Source organism: Oncorhynchus tshawytscha, linkage group LG10 (assembly GCF_018296145.1).
Source record: "Oncorhynchus tshawytscha isolate Ot180627B linkage group LG10, Otsh_v2.0, whole genome shotgun sequence".
NCBI classification, from domain to species: domain Eukaryota; kingdom Metazoa; phylum Chordata; class Actinopteri; order Salmoniformes; family Salmonidae; genus Oncorhynchus; species Oncorhynchus tshawytscha.
In genome coordinates this window covers 2,411,181-2,436,180 of record NC_056438.1, presented here as the reverse complement: position 1 = coordinate 2,436,180, position 25,000 = coordinate 2,411,181, and the positions used below count along the sequence as shown (strand labels likewise).

The following is a 25,000-nucleotide window of genomic DNA, read 5'->3' as shown; positions in this document are numbered from 1 at the left end:
CACACACACACACACACACACACACACAGTCTCCTAATTTATTTCTCCTGTTTCCACAGTAGTTGGCCGCAGTGGATCAAGCAAGACTCATGGTTAGAACCATATACCATATACAGTATGGACACACCTACTCTTTCAAGTTTTTTCCTTTATTTTTACTATTTTCTACATTGTAGAATAATAGTGAAGACATCAAAACTATGAAATAACACATATGAAATCATGTAGTAACCAAAAAAGTGTTAAACAAATCAAAATATATTTTATATTTGAGATTCTTCAAAGTTGCCACCCTTTGCACACTCTTGGCATTCTCTCAACCAGCTTCACCTGGAATGTTTTCCAACAGTCTTGAATGAGTTCCCACATATGCTGAGCACTTGTTGGCTGCTTTTCCTTCACTCTGCGGTCCAACTCATTCCAAACCATCTCAATTGGATTGAGGTCGGGGGATTGTGGAGGCCAGGTTATCTGATACAGCACTCTATCACTCTCCTTCTTGGTCAAATAGCCCTTACACAGCCTGGAGGTGTGTTGGGTCATTGTCCTGTTGAAAAACAAATGATAGTCCCACTAAGCACAAACCAGATGGGATGGTGTATCGCTGCAGAATGCTGTGGTAGCCATGCTGGTTAAGTGTGCCTTGTCAGTGTCACAAGCAAAGCACCATCACACCTCCTCCTCCGTGCTTAACTTTTAACAAGGCACACCTGTTAATTGAAATGCATTCCAGGTGACTACTTAATGATGCTGGTTGAGAGAATGCCAAGAATGTGCAAAGCTGTCATCAAGGCAAAGGGTGGCTACTTTGAAAAATCTCAAAAATATTTATATTTGTATAATAGACAGTTGAAGTCGGAAGTTTACATACACCTTAACCAAATACATTTAAACTCAGTTTTTCACAATTCCTGACATTTAATCTGAGTAAAGATTCCCTGTCTTAGTTCAGTTAGGATTATCACTTTATTCTAAGAATGTGAAATATCAGAATAATAGTAGAGAGAATGATTTATTTCAGCTTTATTTCTTTCATCACATTCCCAGTGGGTCAGAAGTTTACATACACTCAATTAGTATTTGGTAGCATTGCCTTTAAATTGTTTAACTTGGGTCAAGAATGTCAAGTAGCCTTCCACAAGCTTCCCACAATAAGTTGGGTGAATTTTGGCCCACTCCTCCTGACAGAGCTGTTGTAACTGAGTCAGATTTGTAGGCCTATTTGCTCGCACACGCTATCTCAGTTCTGCCCACAAATTTTCTATAGGATTGAGGTCTGGGCTTTGTGATGGCCACTCCAATACCTTGACTTTGTTGTCCTTAAGACATTTTGTCACAACTTTGGAAGTATGCTTGGGGTCATTGTCCATTTGGAAGACCCACTTGCGACCAAGCTTTAACTTCCTGACTGATGTCTTGGGATGTTGCTTCAATACAGTGCCTTGCGAAAGTATTCGGCCCCCTTGAACTTTGCGACCTTTTGCCACATTTCAGGCTTCAAACATAAAGATCCTTCCTGAGCAGTATGACGGCTGCGTGGTCCCATGGTGTTTATACTTGCGTACTATTGTTTGTACAGATGAATGTGGTACCTTCAGATGTTTGGAAATTGCTCCCATGGATGAACCAGACTTGTGGAGGTCTACAATTTTTTTTAAAAGTCTTGGCTGATTTCTTTTGACTTTCCTATGATGTCAAGCAAAGAGGCACTGAGTTTGAAGGTAGGCCTTGAAATACATCCCCAGGTACACCTCAAATTGACTCAAATTATGTAAATTAGCCTATCAGAAGCTTCTAAAGCCACAACATCATTTTCTGGAATTTTCCAAGCTGTTTAAAGGCACAGTCAACCTAGTGTATGTAAACTTCTGACCCACTGGAATTGTGATACAGTGAATTATAAGTGAAGTAATCTGTCTGTAAACAATAGTTGGAAAAATGACTTGTGTCATGCACAAAGTAGATGTCCTGACTGACTTGCCGAAACTATAGTTTGTTAACAAGACATTTGTGGAGTGGTTGAAAAACGTGTTTTATGACTCCAACCTAAGTGTTTGTAAACTAGTTGTAATGACTCCAACCTAAGGGTTTGTAAACTAGTTGTAATGACTCCAACCTAAGGGTTTGTAAACTAGTTGTAATGACTCCAACCTGAGGGTTTGTAAACTAGTTGTAATGACTCCAACCTAAGGGTTTGTAAACTAGTTGTAATGACTCCAACCTAAGGGTTTGTAAACTAGTTGTAATGACTCCAACCTAAGGGTTTGTAAACTAGTTGTAATGACTCCAACCTAAGGGTTTGTAAACTAGTTGTAATGACTCCAACCTAAGGGTTTGTAAACTAGTTGTAATGACTCCAACCTAAGGGTTTGTAAACTAGTTGTAATGACTCCAACCTAAGGGTTTGTAAACTAGTTGTAATGACTCCAACCTAAGGGTTTGTAAACTAGTTGTAATGACTCCAACCTAAGGGTTTGTAAACTAGTTGTAATGACTCCAACCTGAGTGTTTGTAAACTAGTTGTAATGACTCCAACCGAAGGGTTTGTAAACTAGTTGTAATGACTCCAACCTAAGGGTTTGTAAACTAGTTGTAATGACTCCAACCTAAGGGTTTGCAAACTATTTGTAATGACTCCAACCTAAGGGTTTGTAAACTAGTTGTAATGACTCCAACCTAAGGGTTTGTAAACTAGTTGTAATGACTCCAACCTAAGGGTTTGTAAACTAGTTGTAATGACTCCAACCTAAGGGTTTGTAAACTTCCGACATCAACTGTATTTACATATATACTCACTCACATAATATACTCTGAGTGTACAAAACATTATGAACAGACTCATTGTTAGAACAGAGCAGTATCAAATATGTAAATAACAAAGACTGACTGTTTGTTTGTTTTCAGATACCAGAGTTCCAGAGTTCATTTCTCCTAAACAAGGTACATATCATTTTTTTCATCGAAATGAAGTTCAGTATTTTATTGTGTTTTTATCCACCCTGTTCTAGTGTCTTTGGTGTTTTGTTGAAAGTTTTTCATTTGGTATTTTTATGTAGTGTAACCCTCTCTTCTGAAAGTATTCAAGCCCCCTTTTTCAAAAATGTTGTTAATCTACAAAAATACTAGAATTTAAAAAAAGTAAAAATACTAGAATTTTAAAAAGTATTTAATAAAAGTGAAAAAACAATTCTAATAAAGAAATAATAACAATATTGTCTGACTTTTCCCCCGTTATGTTAGAGTTTATTATACAATTATAAAATAGTAAAATTATATTGTTTTTTTTTCGTTTCAAAAATAGGTTTTTAAAAATGTTTGTAAATGTAAAAAAAATAGTGTTCAGACCCTTTACTCAGTGTGTTGAAGCACCTTTAGCAGTGAAACAGTGAAGAGGCGACTCCGGGATGCTATCCTTCTAGGCAGAGTTCCTCTGTCCTGTGTCTGTGTTCTTAATCTTAATCTTTTCTTTTTATTGGCCAGTCTGAGATATGGCTTTTTCTTTGAAACTCTAGTTTGCACTATTCTGTGTACCTAGAAGGCCAGCATCCCGGAGTCACCTCTTCACTGTTGACGTTGAGACTGGTGTTTTGCGGGTATAATTTAATGAAGCTGCCAGTTGAGGACTTTTGAGGTGTCTGTTTCTTAAACTTGATACTCTAATGTACTTGTCCTCTTGCTCAGTTGTGCACCGGGGCCTCCCACTGCCTCCCACTGCTCTTTATATTCTGGTTAGAGCCAGTTTGCACTATTCTGTGAAGGGAGTAGTACACAGTGTTGTACAAGATCTTCAGTTTCTTGGCAATTTCTCGCATGGAATAGCCTTCATGGCTCACATCAATACCATCCTCCCGGAAACCCTAGACCCACTCCAATTCGGATACCGCACCAACAGATCCACAGATGACACAATCTCATTCGCACTCCACACTGCCTTTTCCCACCTGGACAAAAGGAACACCTATGTGAGAATGCTGTTCATTGACTACAGCTCAGCGTTCAACACCATGGTGCCCACGAACCTCATAAATACGCTAAGTACCCTGGATTCTGGACTTTTGATGGGCCACCCCCAGGTGGTAATGGTAGGCAACAACACATCTGCCATGGAGGCCCCCCAGGGATGCGTGATTAGTCCCCTCCTGTATTCCCTGTTCATCCACAACTGCGTGGCCACGCATGACTCCAACACCATCAAGTTTGCTGACGACCCAACTGTTGTAGGCCTGATCACAGACAACGATGAGACAGCCTATAGGGAGGAGATCCGAGACCTAGCAGTGTGGTGCCAGGATAACAACCGTGGACTACAGAAAAAGGAGGGCCGAACACACCCCCATTCACATCGACAAAGCTGTAGTGGAGCGGGTCGAGAGTTTTAACACACCCCCATTCACATCGACAAAGCTGTAGTGGAGCGGGTCGAGAGTTTTAAGTTCCTTGGTGTCCACATAACCCAAATCATGGCCCAAACACACCAACAAAGTTGTGAAGAACTAAGACACTGCATTGCAGTGCTTGAGGCATCACTACATACCCAGCTTCGATCCTGGGCTGTGTCGCAGCCGGCCGCGACAGGGAGACCTGTGAAGCGGTGCACAATTGGACCAGCGTCGTCCGGGTTAGGGGAGGGATTGGTGGCCGGGATGTCCTTGCCCCATCACATTCTAGCAACTCCTTGTGGTAGGCCGGGCTCAGTGCACGCTGACATGATCACTAGTTGTACAGTGTTTCCTCCAACACATTGGTGCGACTGGCTTCCGGGTTAAGTGAGCAATGTGCCAAGAAGCAGTGCAGCTTGGCTGAGTTGTGTTTCGGAGGACGCGTGGCTCTCGACCTTCGCCTCTCCCTAGTCCGTACGGGAGTTGCAGCGATGTGACAAGACTGTAACTACCAATTGGATATCACGAAATTGGGGAGAAAAAGGGGTAAAAAGTTTTTTTAAATTATATTAAAGTTGTGGAGCGCAAAGCATTTTCCCCCTCAGGAGACTGAAAAGATTTGGCAATGGTCTTGAGATCCTCAAAAAGTTCTTACAGCTGCACCATCGAGACCATCCTTACCGGTTGCATCACTGCATCACTGCCTGCTTGGCATCCGACCGACCGTAAGGCGATACAGAGGGTAGTGCGTACAGTCCAGTACATCACTGGGGCCAAGCTTCCTTCCATCAAGGACCTCTATACCAGGCGGTGTCAGAGGAAGGCCCAAAAAATGGTCAGAGACTCCAGTCATCAAGTCATAGACTGTTCTCTCTGCTACCTCACGGCAAGCGGTACCGGAGCGCCAAGTCTGGGTCCTAAAGGCTCTTTAACAGCTTCTACCAAAATATACTTTTGAACAGCTGGCTATAAGACTCCTGAACAGCAATTAGCAAAAGGCCACCAGGACTGTTTAGATTGACCCCCCCCCCCTTTTGTTTTTACACTCGCTGTTTATGATCTATGCGTAGTCACTTCACCCACACCTACATGTACAAATGACCTCTAACCTGTACCCCAGCACATTGACTCTGTACCGGTACCCCGTGTATATAGCCTCATTACTAACCTGTACCCCAGCACATTGACTCTGTACCGGTACCCCGTGTATATAGCCTCATTACTAACCTGTTGACTCTGTACCGGTACCGGTACGTAGATTTTCAAGACGATTTCAAGTAAAAATTGTAACTAGGCCACTCAGGAACATTCATCTTGGTAAACAACTCCAGTGTATATGTGGCCTTGTCTTTTAGGTTATTGTCCTGCTGAAAAGGTGAATTAATCTCCCTGTGTCTGGTGCAGACTGAACCAGGTTTTCCTCTGGGATTTAGCCTGTGTTTAGCTCTGTTACATTTATTTTATCCTAAAAATCTCCCTAGTCGATGACAAGCATACCCATAACATGATGCAGCCACCAACATGCTTGAAAACATGCTTTTTGTTCTATGTTGCTCTGTTTGTATGCTTATGTCTTGCTTGTTCTATGTTGCTCTGTGTGTATGCTACATCTTGCTCTTCATATGTTGCTCTGTCTGTATGCTACATCTTGCTTGTTCTATGTTGCTCTGTCTGTATGCTACATCTTGCTTGTTCTATGTTGCTCTGTCTGTATGCTACATCTTGCTTGTTCTATGTTGCTCTGTCTGTATGCTACGTCTTGCTTGTTCTATGTTGCTCTGTCTGTATGCTACTTCTTGCTCTTCATATGTTGCTCTGTCTGTATGCTACATCTTGCTTGTTCTATGTTGCTCTGTCTGTATGCTACATCTTGCTTGTTCTATGTTGCTCTGTCTGTATGCTACGTCTTGCTTGTTCTATGTTGCTCTGTCTGTATGCTACATCTTGCTCTTCATATGTTGCTCTGCATGTGCTCACTGCTCAATTCCTGAGAAGTTCAAAAACCAAATTCTTCGTTGTGTTTGTTTTTGTTCCACACTACATTTTTTTTTTGGTAATTGTTTTTAATAACCTGCCCAGGGACTGCGGTTGAAAATTAGCCAGGTGGCTAAAACCGGCACTTTTACTGAAACGTTGATTAATGTGCACTGTCCCTGTAAAAATAAAATGAACTCAAACTCAATATATGAAGAATGATACTCAGTGATGTGTTGTTGGAACGAACATGTTTGTATTCAAGACAAAGAGTTAATTTCTTTGCCACATTTTTTTGCAGTTTTACTTGAATGCTTCAATCTCAGTACGAGACATACATACGATGGTCCTTTAAGCACTTCAAAATTGACCTTAAAACTCACGCACTCACTCACTCACTCATGCACGCACTCACGCACTCACTCACTCACGCACTCACTCACTCACTCACTCACTCACTCACTCACTCACGCACTCACTCACTCACTCACTCACTCACTCACTCACTCACTCACTCACTCACTCACTCACGCACTCACTCACTCACTCACTCACTCACTCACTCACTCACTCACTCACTCACTCACGCACTCACTCACGCACTCACTCACGCACGCACTCACTCACTCACTCACGCACTCACTCACTCACTCACGCACGCACTCACTCACGCACTCACTCACTCACTCACTCACTCACGCACTCACTCACTCACTCACTCACGCACGCACTCACTCACTCACTCACTCACGCACGCACTCACTCACTCACTCACTCACTCACTCACTCACTCACTCACTCACTCACTCACTCACGCACTCACTCACTCACTCACTCACTCACTCACTCACTCACTCACTCACTCACTCACTCACTCACTCACGCACTCACTCACGCACGCACGCACTCACGCACTCACTCACGCACGCACGCACTCACGCACGCACGCACTCACGCACTCACTCACGCACTCACTCACTCACGCACTCACTCACTCACGCACTCACTCACTCACTCACTCACTCACTCACTCACACGCACTCACTCACGCACTCACTCACTGACTCACTCACTCACTCACTCACTCACTCACGCACTCACTCACGCACTCACGCACTCACTCACTCACTCACTCACTCACTCACTCACTCACTCACGCACTCACTCACGCACTCACTCACTCACTCACTCACGCACTCACTCACTCACTCACTCACTCACTCACTCACTCACTCACTCACTCACTCACTCTCTCCCGCACTCACTCACTCACTCACTCACTCACTCACCACTCACTCACTCACTCACGCACTCAAGCACTCACTCACTCACTCACTCACTCACTCACTCACTCACTCTCTCCCGTGTCAGACAGTCGTTAAAATATGCCCCACATGCAACACAGCAAAGCTGAAAGTAACCAGGGAGTTTCAGTAATAGTATTCATGCAGTGGTGTTGTGTTGCAGAGCTAAAAACAGCCAGGGATCTTCTAGAAGTGAAGGTACACTGTGGAATCCCCAACAATACAGTCTTAGAAGAATCAGACAGAGGAGAAAAGAGAAAGAGGCATAAACGAGTGGTGGGAGGAGTGCCGGCCCAACCGGTGAGTCTTCAAACACAAGTTCAACTCCAGGATGTTTTAACCCCTTGACCTTTAACCTCTGACATATATAACCTCTGACCCGTAGACTCAGATCCAATGGCAGGTGGCGATACAGGAGGGGAATAAGATCGACTGTGGTGGGGCATATATCGGGGGATGCTGGGTCCTGACCGCCGCTCACTGTGTCAGGTAGGTACTGTCTGTACAGATAGGGGTGCTGGGTCCTGACCTATATTCACTGTGTCTCTCTCTCTCTCCTTCTCTCTCTCGCTCTCCTTCTCTCTCTCTCTCTCTCTCTCCCTCCTCTCTGTCTTGCTCCCCTCTCTCTCTCTCCCTCTCCCTCCCCCTCTCTCTCATTCTCTCTCTGTCTCTCCCCCCTCTCTCTCTCTCTCTCTCTCTCTCTGTCTCTCTCTCTCTGTCTCTCTCTCTCCCCCTCTCTCTCTCTCTCTCTCTCTCTCTCTCATCTCTCTCTCCTCTGTCTCTCTCTCTCTGTCTCTCTCTCTCTCTCTCTCTCTCTCTCTCTCTCTCTCTCTCTCTCTCTCTCTCTCTCTCTCTCTCTCTCTCTCTCTCTCTCTCTCTCTCTCTCTCTCTCTCTCTCTCCCAAGGCCCAAACCAGAGGTGTACTGGATCAAGTTCAGTCTCTGGAAGAAGAGATCAATTCAGGGAACAACAGACATAGTTCCTGTCAAGAACATCATCATACACCACAAGTAATTGATTCATTTTATCGATGATCAGTGTTTTTTTGTTCAACTGCTAATGCCCTTAAAGATGAGATTTGCATAAGGTGCAACAGCATCCCCCCAGGCTCATTAAAGGTGAAACGTCGCTGCTGGTCGCCCCCAGGCTCATTAAAGATGAAACAGCATCACTGGTCGCCCCCAGGCTCATTATAGGTGAAACGTTGCTGCTGGTCGCCCCCAGGCTCATTAAAGGTGAAACAGCATCACTGGTCGCCCCCAGGCTCATTAAAGGTGAAACAGCATCACTGGTCGCCCCCAGGCTCATTATAGGTGAAAAGTCGCTGCTGGTCGCCCCCAGGCTATTTAATAGTCTTTAGTAGTCCTGAATCAGAGGACAGATACAGTACTGGGTCTTTAATAGTCCTGTATCAGAGGACAGATACAGCACTGGGTCTTTAATAGTCCTGTATCAGAGGACAGATACAGCTGTCTACAGCACTGGGTCTTTAATAGTCCTGTATCAGAGGACAGATACAGCTGTCTACAGCACTGGGTCTTTAATAGTCCTGTATCAGAGGACAGATACAGCGCTGGGTCTTTAATAGTCCTGTATCAGAGGACAGATACAGCACTGGGTCTTTAATAGTCCTGTATCAGAGGACAGATACAGCGCTGGGTCTTTAATAGTCCTGTATCAGAGGACAGATACAGCGCTGGGTCTTTAATAGTCCTGTATCAGAGGACAGATACAGCTGTCTACAGCACTGGGTCTTTAATAGTCCTGTATCAGAGGACAGATACAGCGCTGGGTCTTTAATAGTCCTGTATCAGAGGACAGATACAGCACTGGGTCTTTAATAGTCCTGTATCAGAGGACAGATACAGCACTGGGTCTTTAATAGTCCTGTATCAGAGGACAGATACAGCTGTCTACAGCACTGGGTCTTTAATAGTCCTGTATCAGAGGACAGATACAGCTGTCTACAGCACTGGGTCTTTAATAGTCCTGTATCAGAGGACAGATACAGCGCTGGGTCTTTAATAGTCCTGAATCAGAGGACAGATACAGCTGTCTACAGCACTAGCAAAATATACTTTTGAACAACTAATTTTACTGACTTTTATTTTACCTTTATTTAACTAGACAAGTCAGTTAAGAACAAATTCTTATTTTCAATGATGGCCTAGGAACAGTGGGGTTAACTGCCTTGTTCAGAGGACAGAACGACAGATTTTGTACCATGTCAGCTCGGGGGGGGTTTGATCTTGCAACCTTTCGGTTCCTAGTCCACCGCTCTAAACCACTAGGCTGCCACCCCTTAAGTCATGACTCGTTCATTTTTAGTGGTTCGTTTGACCTGCTGCAGAGAGGAAGAGGAGGAGAGAGGCCAAACTCGGCTGAACATCTGTCTCCCTCCAGTAGATGCCGAGTTTTTGTTCGGAGGTCGATGGAGTACCACAGTATGAGTTCCATAATACCCATAAGACCTAGCGGTCAAACAGGGAAATGGTTCCGATTATTTTTCCTCCATTCATTTTGCCCCAGAGGGGATTTTACAAAACCTTAAAATAACCCTGACCCCATCCACCCTGACCCCATCCACCCTGACCCCTCCAACCCTGACCCCATCCACCCTGAACCCATCTACCCTGACCCCATCCACCCTGACCCCTCCACCCTGACCCCATCCACCCTTTTGCCCCATAGGGATTTTACAAAACCTTAAAATAAGGGCTGTGTTTCATGTAGGTCTACCCCGTGGCGTTTTTGATAACCATGTCAATCTCTCTCTCACATGGTACGACCCTAACTCCAATGAGAACTGGCCCTAACCCCTACACCCTCTCTCCTCCCCGAAACTCTGACCCCTAACCCCTCCACCCTGACCCCTCCAACCCTGACCCCTCTACCCTGAACCCTCCAACCTGACCCATCTACCCTGACCCCTCCAACCCTGACCCCACCCACCCTGACCCCATCTACCCTGACCCCATCCACCCTGACCCCTCCACCCTGACCCCATCCACCCTGACCCCATCCACCCTGACCCCTACTCCCTGACCTCTAACCTCTCTCCCCAGGTACAATGCTAACACGTATGAGAATGATATAGCCCTGATAGAGATGGAGAAGCTTCCATTCAAGACCCAATGTTTCGAAGAGAACCCAGCAGTCAGTGCTGTGTGTGTTCCCTGGTCCGTACAACTGTTCAACCCTAACCATACCTGCAGCATATCAGGCTGGGGGAGGAAGAAAGGTAGGAGTGTGTGTGTGTGTGTGTGTGTGTGTGTGTGTGTGTGTGTGTGTGTGTGTGTGTGTGTGTGTAGTACGTGTGTGTGTGTGTGTGTGTGTGTGTAGTACATGTGTGGTGTGTGTGTATGTGTGTGTGCTAGTTGTGTCCTGACTTTATACTGTGGTTTGTGCGTGTGTGTGTGTGTGTGCTAGTTGTGTCCTGACTTTATACTGTGGTTTGTGCGTGTGTGTGTGTGTGTGTGTGTGCTAGTTGTGTCCTGACTTTATACTGTGGTTTGTGTGTGTGTGTGTGTGTGTGTGCTAGTTGTGTCCTGACTTTATACTGTGGTTTGTGTGTGTGTGTGTGTGTGTGTGTGTGTGTGTGTGTGTGTGTGTGTGTGTGTGTGTGTGTGTGTGTGTGTGTGTGTGTGTGTGTGTGTGTGTGTGTGTGTGTGTGTGTGTGTGTGTGTGTGTGTGTGTGTGTGTGTGTGTGTGTTATTCAGATGGTTCGTCATCTGATGTGCTGCTCTGGGCCAACGTCTCTCTGATCGCCAACTGTCAAGAATTCTACGGTCCGCGTTACTACGATGGAATGATGTGCGCAGGTACATACAAAATGTGTTTTCCAAATTGAATTCCTCAGTTGGTTCTTTTGATTCTAACAATGGTAAATGAAGGAATGGATCATATTTGAATATATATTTTTTAAATACATTTAAAATAATCAACAATGACTATTTATACTGAATTATCTCTCTCTGTCTTTTCCTAATGGTTGTGTGTGTGTGTGTGTGTGTGTGTGTGTGTGTGTGTGTGTGTGTGTGTGTGTGTGTGTGTGTGTGTGTGTGTGTGTGTGTGTGTGTGTGTGTGTGTGTGTGTGTGTGTGTGTGTGTGTGTGTGTGTGTGTGTGTGTGTGTGTGTGTGTGTGTGTGTGTGTGTGTGTGTGTGTGTGTGTGTGTGTGTGTGTGTGTGTGTGTGTGTGTGTGTGTGTGTGTGTGTGTGTGTGTGTGTGTGTGTGTGTGTGTGTGTGTGTGTGTGTGTGTGTGTGTAGGTGATCTGGAGGGCCACGTGGACTCGTGTCAGGGTGATTCTGGAGGTCCTCTGGTGTGCCAGGACTCTCTAGGTGTTTCCTACCTCTGGGGTATAGTCTCCTGGGGGGAGAAGTGTGGGCAGGCCAAGTTCCCTGGAGTGTACACTAAAGTGGCACACTACTTTGACTGGATCCGCACTCACACTGGCTGGGCTGCTGTCACTAAATACAACCTGTAATATCACCCCACCTGGTGTCCCAGGTCTACATCAGGCCCTGATCATTAATATCACCCCACCTGGTGTCCCAGGTCTAAATCAGGCCCTGATCTGGGCTGCTGTTACTAAATGCAACCTGTAATACCACCCCACCTGGTCTAAATCAGGCCCTGATCTGGGCTGCTGTCACTAAATACAACCTGTAATTTCACCCCACCTGGTGTCCCAGGTCTAAATCAGGCCCTGATCTGGGCTGCTGTCACTAAATACAACCTGTAATATCACCCCACCTGGTGTCCCAGGTCTAAATCAGGCCCTGATCTGGGCTGCTGTCACTAAATACAACCTGTGATACCATCCCACCTGGTGTCCCAGGTCTAAATCAGGCCCTGATCTGGGCTGCTGTCACTAAATACAACCTGTAATATCACCCCACCTGGTGTCCCAGGTCTAAATCAGGCCCTGATCTGGGCTGCTGTCACTAAATACAACCTGTGATACCATCCCACCTGGTGTCCCAGGTCTAAATCAGGCCCTGATCTGTGCTGCTGTCACTAAATACAACCTGTGACGTTGATATAGACCAGGGGGTATTTTCAAATGTTACCGTTCGATATCTGGACTACTGCTACTTTTCTGTTGTACCTGATCATTAATATCACCCCACCTGGTGTCCCAGGTCTAAATCAGGCCCTGATCATTAATATCACCCCACCTGGTGTCCCAGGTCTAAATCAGGCCCTGATCATTAATAACACCCCACCTGGTGTCCCAGGTCTAAATCAGGCCCTGATTAGAGGAGAATCACCCACCTGGTATCCCAGGTCTAAATCAGGCCCTGATTAGAGGAGAATCACCCACCTGGTATCCCAGGTCTAAATCAGGCCCTGATTAGAGGAGAATCACCCACCTGGTGTCCCAGGTCTAAATCAGGCCCTGATTAGAGGAGAATCACCCACCTGGTGTCCCAGGTCTAAATCAGGCCCTGATTAGAGGGGAATCACCCACCTGGTGTCCCAGGTCTAAATCAGGCCCTGATTAGAGGGGAATCACCCACCTGGTGTCCCAGGTCTAAATCAGGCCCTGATTAGAGGAGAATCACCCACCTGGTGTCCCAGGTCTAAATCAGGCCCTGATTAGAGGGGAATCACCCACCTGGTGTCGCAGGTCTAAATCAGGTCCTGATTAGAGGGGAATCACCCACCTGGTGTCCCAGGTGTAAATCAGGCCCTGATTAGAGGGGAATCACCCACCTGGTGTCCCAGGTGTAAATCAGGCCCTGATTAGAGGGGAATCACCCACCTGGTGTCCCAGGTCTAAATCAGGCCCTGATTAGAGGGGGAATCACCCACCTGGTGTCCCAGGTCTAAATCAGGCCCTGATTAGAGGGAGAATCACCCACCTGGTGTCCCAGGTCTAAATCAGGCCCTGATTAGAGGGGAATCACCCACCTGGTGTCCCAGGTCTAAATCAGGTCCTGATTAGAGGGGGAATCACCCACCTGGTGTCCCAGGTCTAAATCAGGCCCTGATTAGAGGAGAATCACCCACCTGGTGTCCCAGGTCTAAATCAGGCCCTGATTAGAGGGAGAATCACCCACCTGGTGTCCCAGGTCTAAATCAGGCCCTGATTAGAGGGAGAATCACCCACCTGGTGTCCCAGGTCTAAATCAGGCCCTGATTAGAGGGGAATCACCCACCTGGTGTCCCAGGTCTAAATCAGGCCCTGATTAGAGGGGAATCACCCACCTGGTGTCCCAGGTCTAAATCAGGCCCTGATTAGAGGGGAATCACCCACCTGGTGTCCCAGGTCTAAATCAGGCCCTGATTAGAGGAGAACAATGGGAAAAAAGCAGTTGAACTGGCTTCGAGGTCCAGATTTGAATTTGAGCAATATAGCCTATTCATACATAATAAATCGTTATTACCATGTTATACGTTGTTTATGCTGGATGATGTCAATAAAGAACTTGAGAACCCAGTTGTTTGTTACATGATTTTATTTCTTGATTTGATGTTTGTTTTATTTTTAGTAAAGGGTTTATGGTGTAGTTTTCCTGCATATATGAACTTGGACTCTTACTGTGCCCTGTCACTGTCCCTTTAAATACAGAGTGGACCTCTCTCTCTATTTCTCTCTCTCTCTCTGTCTATCTTTCTATGCTCTCCCTCCCCTTTTCTCTTTTCTGTCCCCTCTCAATTCAATTCAATGGGCTTTCTCTCTCCCGTCTCTGCTCTCTACTACCTGTCTCTCCTGTCTGTTATCTCTCTCTCTCTCCAAATGGGATTTTGCTGAAGTTCATGTACGTCGTAGCCACTTTTGATTGACGTCCCCGCAGTCCATTTGTAGCCACCTGTTCTGGCCAAAAGGCAATCAAGTTACCGGGGCGGAATTTCCGTTAGTATCCTAAAAAAAAAGACGTCAATGAGACCCATTTGAATGATTGAACGCAACCCCGCTGTGTACGGAAAGTTAGTCAACAGCATCCTATGGAAAATACAGATATTCAACAATGTATCCAAGGTAGGCTACTGCATCTATCATCATCAGTATTTCATTATCAATGATTATTCGTGCTAAGAATAGATGGCATTTGTTTTTTAATCAATCTCCATTGTCATCATCGATTGTTTAAACTGTCAACATGCGGTGCGAGAGGGTTTTCACTTATTGCTTTGCGTCAGCAATCATTCTTAAAAGTAGTAAACTGATCCGAGATGAGTAACAACTAAGATTTTTTAAAACTAAATCCCGTTATTGTAACGTGTCTGTTCTTGGTGTCATTAAACAGGTTGTCAATTGTTTCAATAGGTCGTTATCATTCCAATTAGACTGGTTTCCAATAGGTCGTTATCATTCCAATTAGACTGGTTTCCAATAGGTCGTTATCATTCCAATTAGACTGGTTTCCAATAGGTCGTTATCATTCCAATTAGACTGGTTTCCAATAGGTCGTTATCATTCCAATTAGACTGGTTTCCAATAGGTCGTTACCATTCCAATTAGACTGGTTTCCAATAGGTCGTTACCATTCCAATTAGACTGGTTTCCAATAGGTCGTTACCATTCCAATTAGACTGGTTTCCAATAGGTCGTTACCATTCCAATTAGACTGGTTTCCAATAGGTCGTTATCATTCCAATTAGACTGGTTTCCAATAGGTCGTTATCATTCCAATTAGACTGGTTTCAATTAGACTGGTTTCCATAGGTCGTTAATAGGTCGTTATCATTCCAATTAGACTGGTTTCCAATAGGTCGTTATCATTCCAATTAGACTGGTTTCCAATAGGTCGTTATCATTCCAATTAGACTGGTTTCCAATAGGTCGTTATCATTCCAATTAGACTGGTTTCCAATAGGTCGTTATCATTCCAATTAGACTGGTTTCCAATAGGTCGTTATCATTCCAATTAGACTGGTTTCCAATAGGTCGTTATCATTCCAATTAGACTGGTTTCCAATAGGTCGTTATCATTCCAATTAGACTGGTTTCCAATAGGTCGTTATCATTCCAATTAGACTGGTTTCCAATAGGTCGTTATCATTCCAATTAGACTGGTTTCCAATAGGTCGTTATCATTCCAATTAGACTGGTTTCCAATAGGTCGTTATCATTCCAATTAGACTGGTTTCCAATAGGTCGTTATCATTCCAATTAGACTGGTTTCCAATAGGTCGTTATCATTCCAATTAGACTGGTTTCCAATAGGTCAATAATTATCATTCCAATTAGACTGGTTTCCAATAGGTCGTTATCATTCCAATTAGACTGGTTTCCAATAGGTCGTTATCATTCCAATTAGACTGGTTTCCAATAGGTCGTTATCATTCCAATTAGACTGGTTTCCAATAGGTCGTTATCATTCCAATTAGACTGGTTTCCAATAGGTCGTTATCATTCCAATTAGACTGGTTTCCAATAGGTCGTTATCATTCCAATTAGACTGGTTTCCAATAGGTCGTTATCATTCCAATTAGACTGGTTTCCAATAGGTCGTTATCATTCCAATTAGACTGGTTTCCAATAGGTCGTTATCATTCCAATTAGACTGGTTTCCAATAGGTCGTTATCATTCCAATTAGACTGGTTTCCAATAGGTCGTTATCATTCCAATTAGACTGGTTTCCAATAGGTCGTTATCATTCCAATTAGACTGGTTTCCAATAGGTCGTTATCATTCCAATTAGACTGGTTTCCAATAGGTCGTTATCATTCCAATTAGACTGGTTTCCAATAGGTCGTTATCATTCCAATTAGACTGGTTTCCAATAGGTCGTTATCATTCCAATTAGACTGGTTTCCAATAGGTCGTTATCATTCCAATTAGACTGGTTTCCAATAGGTCGTTATCATTCCAATTAGACTGGTTTCCAATAGGTCGTTATCATTCCAATTAGACTGGTTTCCAATAGGTCGTTATCATTCCAATTAGACTGGTTTCCAATAGGTCGTTATCATTCCAATTAGACTGGTTTCCAATAGGTCGTTATCATTCCAATTAGACTGGTTTCCAATAGGTCGTTATCATTCCAATTAGACTGGTTTCCAATAGGTCGTTATCATTCCAATTAGACTGGTTTCCAATAGGTCGTTATCATTCCAATTAGACTGGTTTCCAATAGGTCGTTATCATTCCAATTAGACTGGTTTCCAATAGGTCGTTATCATTCCAATTAGACTGGTTTCCAATAGGTCGTTATCATTCCAATTAGTTTCCAATAGGTCGTTATCATTCCAATTACTGGTTTCCAATAGGTCGTTATCATTCCAATTAGACTGGTTTCCAATAGGTCGTTATCATTCCAATTAGACTGGTTTCAACAATATCATTTGTTAGTGTTCAATTCCCAGACTGGTTTCAAGGAGAGTCGTTAAATTCCATAGTTAAACAAGGTTACAACTGATCAGTCAAGGAGAGACACACATTCCACTAAAACCATAGTTAAACAAGATTACAACTGATCAGTCAAGGAGAGAGACTGGTTCCACTAAAACCATAGTTAAACAAGATTTCAAGGAGAGACACACAGCTCCACTAAAACTGGTTTCCAAGTCAAGGAGAGACACACAGCTCCACTAAAACCATAGTTAAACAAGATTACAACTGATCAGTCAAGGAGAGACACACAGCTCCACTAAAACCTGGTTAAACAAGATTACAACTGATCAGTCAAGGAGAGACACACAGCTCCACTAAAACCATAGTTAAACAAGATTACAACTGATCAGTCAAGGAGAGACACACAGCTCCACTAAAACCATAGTTAAACAAGATTAGTCAAACTTAAATCAGTTCAATGATCAGAGACACACAGCTCCACTAAAACCATAGTTAAACAAGATTACAACTGATCAGTCAAGGAGAGACACACAGCTCCACTAAAACCATAGTTAAACAAGATTACAACTGATCAGTCAAGGAGAGACACACAGCTCCACTAAAACCATAGTTAAACAAGATTACAACTGATCAGTCAAGGAGAGACACACAGCTCCACTAAAACCATAGTTAAACAAGATTACAACTGATCAGTCAAGGAGAGACACATTCCACTAAAACCATGGTTAAACAAGATTACAACTGATCAGTCAAGGAGAGACTGGCTCCACTAAAACCATAGTTAAACAAGATTACAACTGATCAGTCAAGGAGAGACACACAGCTCCACTAAAACCATAGTTAAACAAGATTACAACTGATCAGTCAAGGAGAGACACAGCTCCACTAAAACCATAGTTAAACAAGATTACAACTGATCAGTCAAGGAGAACACACAGCTCCACTAAAACCATAGTTAAACAAGATTACAACTGATCAGTCAAGGAGAGACACACAGCTCCACTAAAACCATAGTTAACAAGATTACAACTGATCAGTCAAGGAGAGACACACAGCTCCACTAAAACCATAGTTAAACAAGATTACAACTGATCAGTCAAGGAGAGACACACAGCTCCACTAAAACCATAGTTAAACAAGATTACAACTGATCAGTCAAGGAGAGACACACAGCTCCACTAAAACCATAGTTAAACAAGGTTTACAACTGATCAGTCAAGGAGAGACACACAGCTCCACTAAAACCATAGTTAAACAAGATTACAACTGATCAGTCAAGGAGAGACACACAGCTCCACTAAAACCATAGTTAAACAAGATTCCATAACAGACTCAGTTTCAAGGAGAGACAGTTACAGCTCCACTAAAACCATAGTTAAACAAGATTACAACTGATCAGTCAAGGAGAGACACACAGCTCCACTAAAACCATAGTTAAACAAGATTACAACTGATCAGTCAAGGAGAGACACACAGCTCCACTAAAACCATAGTTAAACAAGATTACAACTGATCAGTCAAGGAGAGACACACAGCTCCACTAAAACCATAGTTAAACAAGATTACAACTGATCAGTCAAGGAGAGACACACAGCTCCACTAAAACCATAGTTAAACAAGATTACAACTGATCAGTCAAGGAGAGACACACAGCTCCACTAAAACCATAGTTAAACAAGATTACAACTGATCAGTCAAGGAGAGACACACAGCTCCACTAAAACCATAGTTAAACAAGATTACAACTGATCAGTCAAGGAGAGACACACAGCTCCACTAAAACCATAGTTAAACAAGATTACAACTGATCAGTCAAGGAGAGACACACAGCTCCACTAAAACCATAGTTAAACAAGATTACAACTGATCAGTCAAGGAGAGACACACAGCTCCACTAAAACCATAGTTAAACAAGATTACAACTGATCAGTCAAGGAGAGACACACAGCTCCACTAAAACCATAGTTAAACAAGATTACAACTGATCAGTCAAGGAGAGACACACAGCTCCACTAAAACCATAGTTAAACAAGATTACAACTGATCAGTCAAGGAGAGACACACAGCTCCACTAAAACCATAGTTAAACAAGATTACAACTGATCAGTCAAGGAGAGACACACAGCTCCACTAAAACCATAGTTAAACAAGATTACAACTGATCAGTCAAGGAGAGACACACAGCTCCACTAAAACCATAGTTAAACAAGATTACAACTGATCAGTCAAGGAGAGACACACAGCTCCACTAAAACCATAGTTAAACAAGATTACAACTGATCAGTCAAGGAGAGACACACAGCTCCACTAAAACCATAGTTAAACAAGATTACAACTGATCAGTCAAGGAGAGACACACAGCTCCACTAAAACCATAGTTAAACAAGATTACAACTGATCAGTCAAGGAGAGACACACAGCTCCACTAAAACCATAGTTAAACAAGATTACAACTGATCAGTCAAGGAGAGACACACAGCTCCACTAAAACCATAGTTAAACAAGATTACAACTGATCAGTCAAGGAGAGACACACAGCTCCACTAAAACCATAGTTAAACAAGATTACAACTGATCAGTCAAGGAGAGACACACAGCTCCACTAAAACCATAGTTAAACAAGATTACAACTGATCAGTCAAGGAGAGACACACAGCTCCACTAAAACCATAGTTAAACAAGATTACAACTGATCAGTCAAGGAGAGACACACAGCTCCACTAAAACCATAGTTAAACAAGATTACAACTGATCAGTCAAGGAGAGACACACAGCTCCACTAAAACCATAGTTAAACAAGATTACAACTGATCAGTCAAGGAGAGACACACAGCTCCACTAAAACCATAGTTAAACAAGATTACAACTGATCAGTCAAGGAGAGACACACAGCTCCACTAAAACCATAGTTAAACAAGATTACAACTGATCAGTCAAGGAGAGACACACAGCTCCACTAAAACCATAGTTAAACAAGATTACAACTGATCAGTCAAGGAGAGACACACAGCTCCACTAAAACCATAGTTAAACAAGATTACAACTGATCAGTCAAGGAGAGACACACAGCTCCACTAAAACCATAGTTAAACAAGATTACAACTGATCAGTCAAGGAGAGACACACAGCTCCACTAAAACCATAGTTAAACAAGATTACAACTGATCAGTCAAGGAGAGACACACAGCTCCACTAAAACCATAGTTAAACAAGATTACAACTGATCAGTCAAGGAGAGACACACAGCTCCACTAAAACCATAGTTAAACAAGATAATAACAGATCAGTCAAGGAGAGACACACAGCTCCACTAAAACCATAGTTAAACAAGATTACAACTGATCAGTCAAGGAGAGACACACAGCTCCACTAAAACCATAGTTAAACAAGATAATAACAGATCAGTCAATATGGATAGTTAACAAGCTAATAACAGATCAGTCAATATGGATAGTTAACAAGCTAAAACAGATCAGTCAATATGGATAGTTAACAACTAATAACAGATCAGTCAATATGGATAGTTAACACTAATAACAGCAGTCCATAGTTAAAGATCAGTCAATATGGATAGTTAACAAGATAATAACAGATCAGTCAATATGGATAGTTAACAAGCTAATAACAGATCAGTCAATATGGAAGTTAACAAGCTAATAACAGATCAGTCAAATGGATAGTTAACAAGCTAATAACAGATCAGTCAATATGGATAGTTAACAAGCTAATAACAGATCAGTCAATATGGATAGTTAACAAGCTAATAACAGATCAGTCAATATGGATAGTTAACAAGATAATAACAATGATCAGTTCAAGCTAATAACAGATCAGTCAATATGGATAGCTCTAATAAAATCAGTCAATATGGATAGTTAACAAGCTAATAACAGATCAGTCAATATGGATAGTTAACAAGCTAATAACAGATCAGTCAATATGGATAGTTAACAAGATAATAACAGATCAGTCAATATGGATAGTTAACAAGCTAATAACAGATCAGTCAATATGGATAGTTAACAAGCTAATAACAGATCAGTCAATATGGATAGTTAACAAGCTAATAACAGATCAGTCAATATGGATAGTTAACAAGCTAATAACAGATCAGTCAATATGGATAGTTAACAAGCTAATAACAGATCAGTCAATATGGATAGTTAACAAGCTAATAACAGATCAGTCAATATGGATAGTTAACAAGCTTTCAGGGGATAAACTAGATGGCTAGTTAACAAGCTTTCAGGGGATAAACTAGATGGCTAGTTAACAAGCTTTCAGGGGATAAACTAGATGGCTAGTTAACAAGCTTTCAGGGGATAAACTAGATGGCTAGTTAACAAGCTTTCAGGGGATAAACTAGATGGCTAGTTAACAAGCTTTCAGGGGATAAACTAGATGGCTATATCCAAATGTTGTTTGATTTGCTTGTTATCTTTAGTGGTAATGACGTCTGACTCTGTCATACAGTACATGCTTTTAGTTTGTATTGTCCTGGGCTTCCTGCCTAACTTCATTTCAGGGTCAACGATACGCCATGCCAGCTAGTTAACATTAGCCTACTACATCTAGTTACATATTGAACTTCCCTCCTCTCAGGCCAGCTAGTTAACATTAGCCTACTACATCTAGTTACATATTAAACCTCCCTCCTCTCAGGCCAGCTAGTTCATCTAGTTACATATTGAACTTCCCTCCTCTCAGGCCAGCTAGTTAATATTAGCCTACTACATCTAGTTACATATTGAACTTCCCTCCTCTCAGGCCAGGGTGTCACGTTCTGACCTTTATTTCCTTTGTTTTGTATTTATTTAGTATGGTCAGGGCGTGAGTTGGGTGGGCAGTCTATGTTTGTTTTTCTATGTTTTGGGGCATTTCTATGTTTCGGCCTAGTATGGTTCTCAATCAGAGGCAGGTGTCATTAGTTGTCTCTGATTGAGAATCATACTTAGGTAGCCTGGGTTGCACTGTTTGTTTGTGGGTGATTGTCTATGTTGTAGCTTCACGGTTGTCATTTGTTTATTGTTTTGTATACAGTGTCAGTATTTTCTTTATTAAAGATTTACCATGGACACTTACGACGCCGCATTTTGGTCTGATCCTTCTCGCCTCTCCTCTTCAGATGAAGAGGAGGACGGCCGTGACACAGGGACACAACAATGTATGAATTAATGGTTGGATCAGAATCCCCGTTATAATCATTGGCGAGTACGGAGAATTAAGTAAAACCACAAGTCCAAATCCCTCTGTACTTCCATGGCTAATTTAGAAAAGGGACAATTTTAGCTAGCTAGCTAGCCACTTGAGGACAACAATGCAACAATTTATTTTTCCCCCCCCCGTTTGGCTTGTGATGTTATTGGTGTGAAGACAAATCTAAACTGGCTTCCTTTTGACACTTTTTTTTTGGTGCTCCAGGACCAATCACAGCTGAGCTCACTCAGTTTAGCTCAAAGCTGATTGGCTATTATTTGTTTTTAAAATGATCAAGGCAGTCCAAAATTCTCAGTGGCTTCTCTTGCACTCAATGCTACGGGCAACAACAACGTCATACTCTTTCTGACCAGACAGCATCAGATGGATACGCTAGACATACTGAGATAGAGGGGCGATGTTTTGTTCACTCGGATGCTTCAAACAGTGAGATACATTCGGCCTCAAATTGAAATACATTTATGAAACAGAGATCAATTATTTTGTATGTTTTTTTTTTCTTGGGACATTTTTTTTGCGGAAGTCTGGGTTCCCTTGGCAACCATGAATACACGCCTGCCGTAGCCGGCTGGGGTGAAGGTCACTGTCTACCGGTGTACGGCTAGTTAGCTACCGTTGCCGCCCCCCACCCTTGCTTCTGTGGGGTTTATCAGCGGCTGGCATCCAATGTTATTGTGCATTACTGCCACCTATTGTACTGGAGCGGCCCCGCCTCCTCCTGTCCTAGCTTAATAATGGACCAATAGAAAGGTTCCTGATGCAGGAACGCCCCAAACTGTGGGCTGCACCCTTCTCTTCCTCTTCTCCTAGCAGTTAAATCAAACATATTGTGGCATTTTATTGAAAACAACCAATACTTGTGTTTTCATGTGTACAAAAATGAGGAACAGTTATTGGCACCATACCCCAATTGAACGCCACTTACATCTTTTGCCTTGTGTGTCCATGTCTCAGTTGTCAGAGTTCCTCTGTGAAGATGGGAGAAACTTCTAGAAGGACAACCATCTCTGACATGTTTTATATATAAAGGGTCTGAATCCTTTTTTTTTTTTTTTTTTTTTTTAATACATTGATGAGAAACTTTTTTTTTAAAAATACATTTTATAATAAGGCTGTAACATAACAATATTTGGAAAAAGTCAAGTGGTCTGAATGCACTGTATGTATATAAAAAAAATCCTTCTTTAACCCCGTCTCCTCCCACTTCATCTACATGCCTCCTCCCACTTCATATACATGTCTCCTCCCACTTCACCTACATGCCCCCTCCCACTTCATCTACATGTCTCCTCCCACTTCATCTACATGTCTCCTCCCACTTCATCTACATGTCTCCTCCCACTTCATCTACATGTCTCCTCCCACTTCATCTACACTGATTGAAGTGGATTTAACAAGTGACATCAATAAGGGATCATAGCTTTCATCTGGATTCACCTGGTCAGTCAGTCTATGTCATGGAAAGAGCAGGTGTTCATAATGTTTTGTACACTCAGAGTATATTATACAGTTGATGTCGGATTATTATTTCACTTCCATATTATTCAAATCAATCCCAGAACAGCAGCAAAGGACCTTGTGAAGATGCCGGAGGAAACAGGTACAAAAGTGTCTATATCCACAGTAAAACCAGTCCTATATCAACATAACCTGAAAGGCCGCTCAGCAAGGAAGATTCCACTGCTCCAAAACCGCCATAAAAAAGCCAGACTACGGTTTGCAACTGCACATGGGGACAAAGATTGTATTTTTTGGAGAAATGTCCTCTGGTCTGATTAAACAAAACTGTTTGGCCATAATGACCATCGTTATGTTTGGAGGAAAAAGGGGGAGGCTTGCAAGCCGAAGAACACCATCCCAACCGTGAAGCACGGGGGTGGCAGCATCATGTTGTGGGGGTGCTTTGCTGCAGGAGGGACTGGTGCACTGTCTTCCAAATGGAGGAAAATTATGTGGATGTATTGTAAGTACAATCTCAAAACATCAGTCAGGAAGTTAAAGCTTGGTCACAAATGGGTCTTCCAAATGGACAATGACCCCAAGCATACTTCCAAAGTTGTGGCAAAATGTCTTAAGGACAACAAAGTCAAGGTATTGGAGTGGCCATCACAAAGCCCTGACCTCGATCCCATAGAAAATTTGTGGGCAGAACTGAAAAAGCGTGTGCGAGCAAGGAGGCCTACAAACCTGACTCAGTTACAACAGCTCTGTTAGGAGGAATGGGCCAAAATTCACGCAACTGATTGTGAGAAGCTTGTGGAAGGCTACCCGAACCATTTGACCCAAATTAAACAATTTAAAGGCAATGCTACCAAATACTAATTGAGTGTATGTAAACGTCTGACCCACTGGGAATGTGATGAAAGAAATAAAAGATGAAAGAAATAATTCTCTCTACTATTATTCTGACATTTCACGTTCTTAAAATAAAGTGGTGATCCTAACTGACCTAAGACAGGGAATTGTTACCAGGATTAAATGTTAGGAATTGTGAAAAAACTCAAATGTATTTGAGTTCAATTCTATTTGGCTACGGTGTATGTAAACTTCCGTCTTCAACTGTATGTATAAATATATATATATATTTACCCACAAAAAATATGAGGGATTGGAATGCAGACAATTACATTGATGGAAGCGACAATCTATCTGCAATATAAATCTGATCCGACCCTAAACCCCCCACCCCTGCGATTCCTCGGCAGAATGTGACTGATACTTGAACTGTATAGCCTATAATGTTGATCATCCACAGAGCGGGTTGTCAAGGTGGACAGCGAGGTCACGGGGTCGCCTGCGACATCGACAGGTAAGTGACA

The 25,000-nt window shown here is 42.8% G+C and overlaps 2 protein-coding genes across 9 annotated transcripts in view; both read left to right on the top strand.

Annotated features, from left to right (window-relative positions):
* cfi (complement factor I) overlaps positions 1-12,958 on the top strand; it is a 21,067-nt gene extending 8,109 nt beyond the window's left edge. Inside the window, exons 6-14 of one of the 8 annotated variants that reach the window (XR_006084228.1) lie at positions 60-92; positions 2,905-2,940; positions 7,821-7,957; positions 8,043-8,146; positions 8,563-8,667; positions 10,723-10,898; positions 11,377-11,478; positions 11,925-12,213; positions 12,897-12,958. Coding sequence is in view for 5 of the 8 variants with exons in the window: in XM_042327993.1 (XP_042183927.1) it covers positions 60-92; positions 2,905-2,940; positions 7,821-7,957; positions 8,043-8,146; positions 8,563-8,667; positions 10,723-10,898; positions 11,377-11,478; positions 11,925-12,142 (911 nt within the window). In the remaining 3 variants the exon portion in view is untranslated. The other 7 variants (XR_006084230.1, XR_006084229.1, XM_042327993.1 and 4 more) reach the window with 7 other exon arrangements.
* Positions 12,959-24,919: 11,961 nt separating this feature from the next.
* The window catches only part of LOC121847556 (caspase-6-like), a 44,178-nt gene continuing 44,097 nt past the window's right edge, over positions 24,920-25,000 (top strand). Inside the window, exon 1 of the mRNA XM_042329301.1 lies at positions 24,920-24,990. Within this exon, the coding sequence (XP_042185235.1) occupies positions 24,920-24,990 (71 nt within the window). The remainder of the gene's footprint in view (positions 24,991-25,000) is intronic.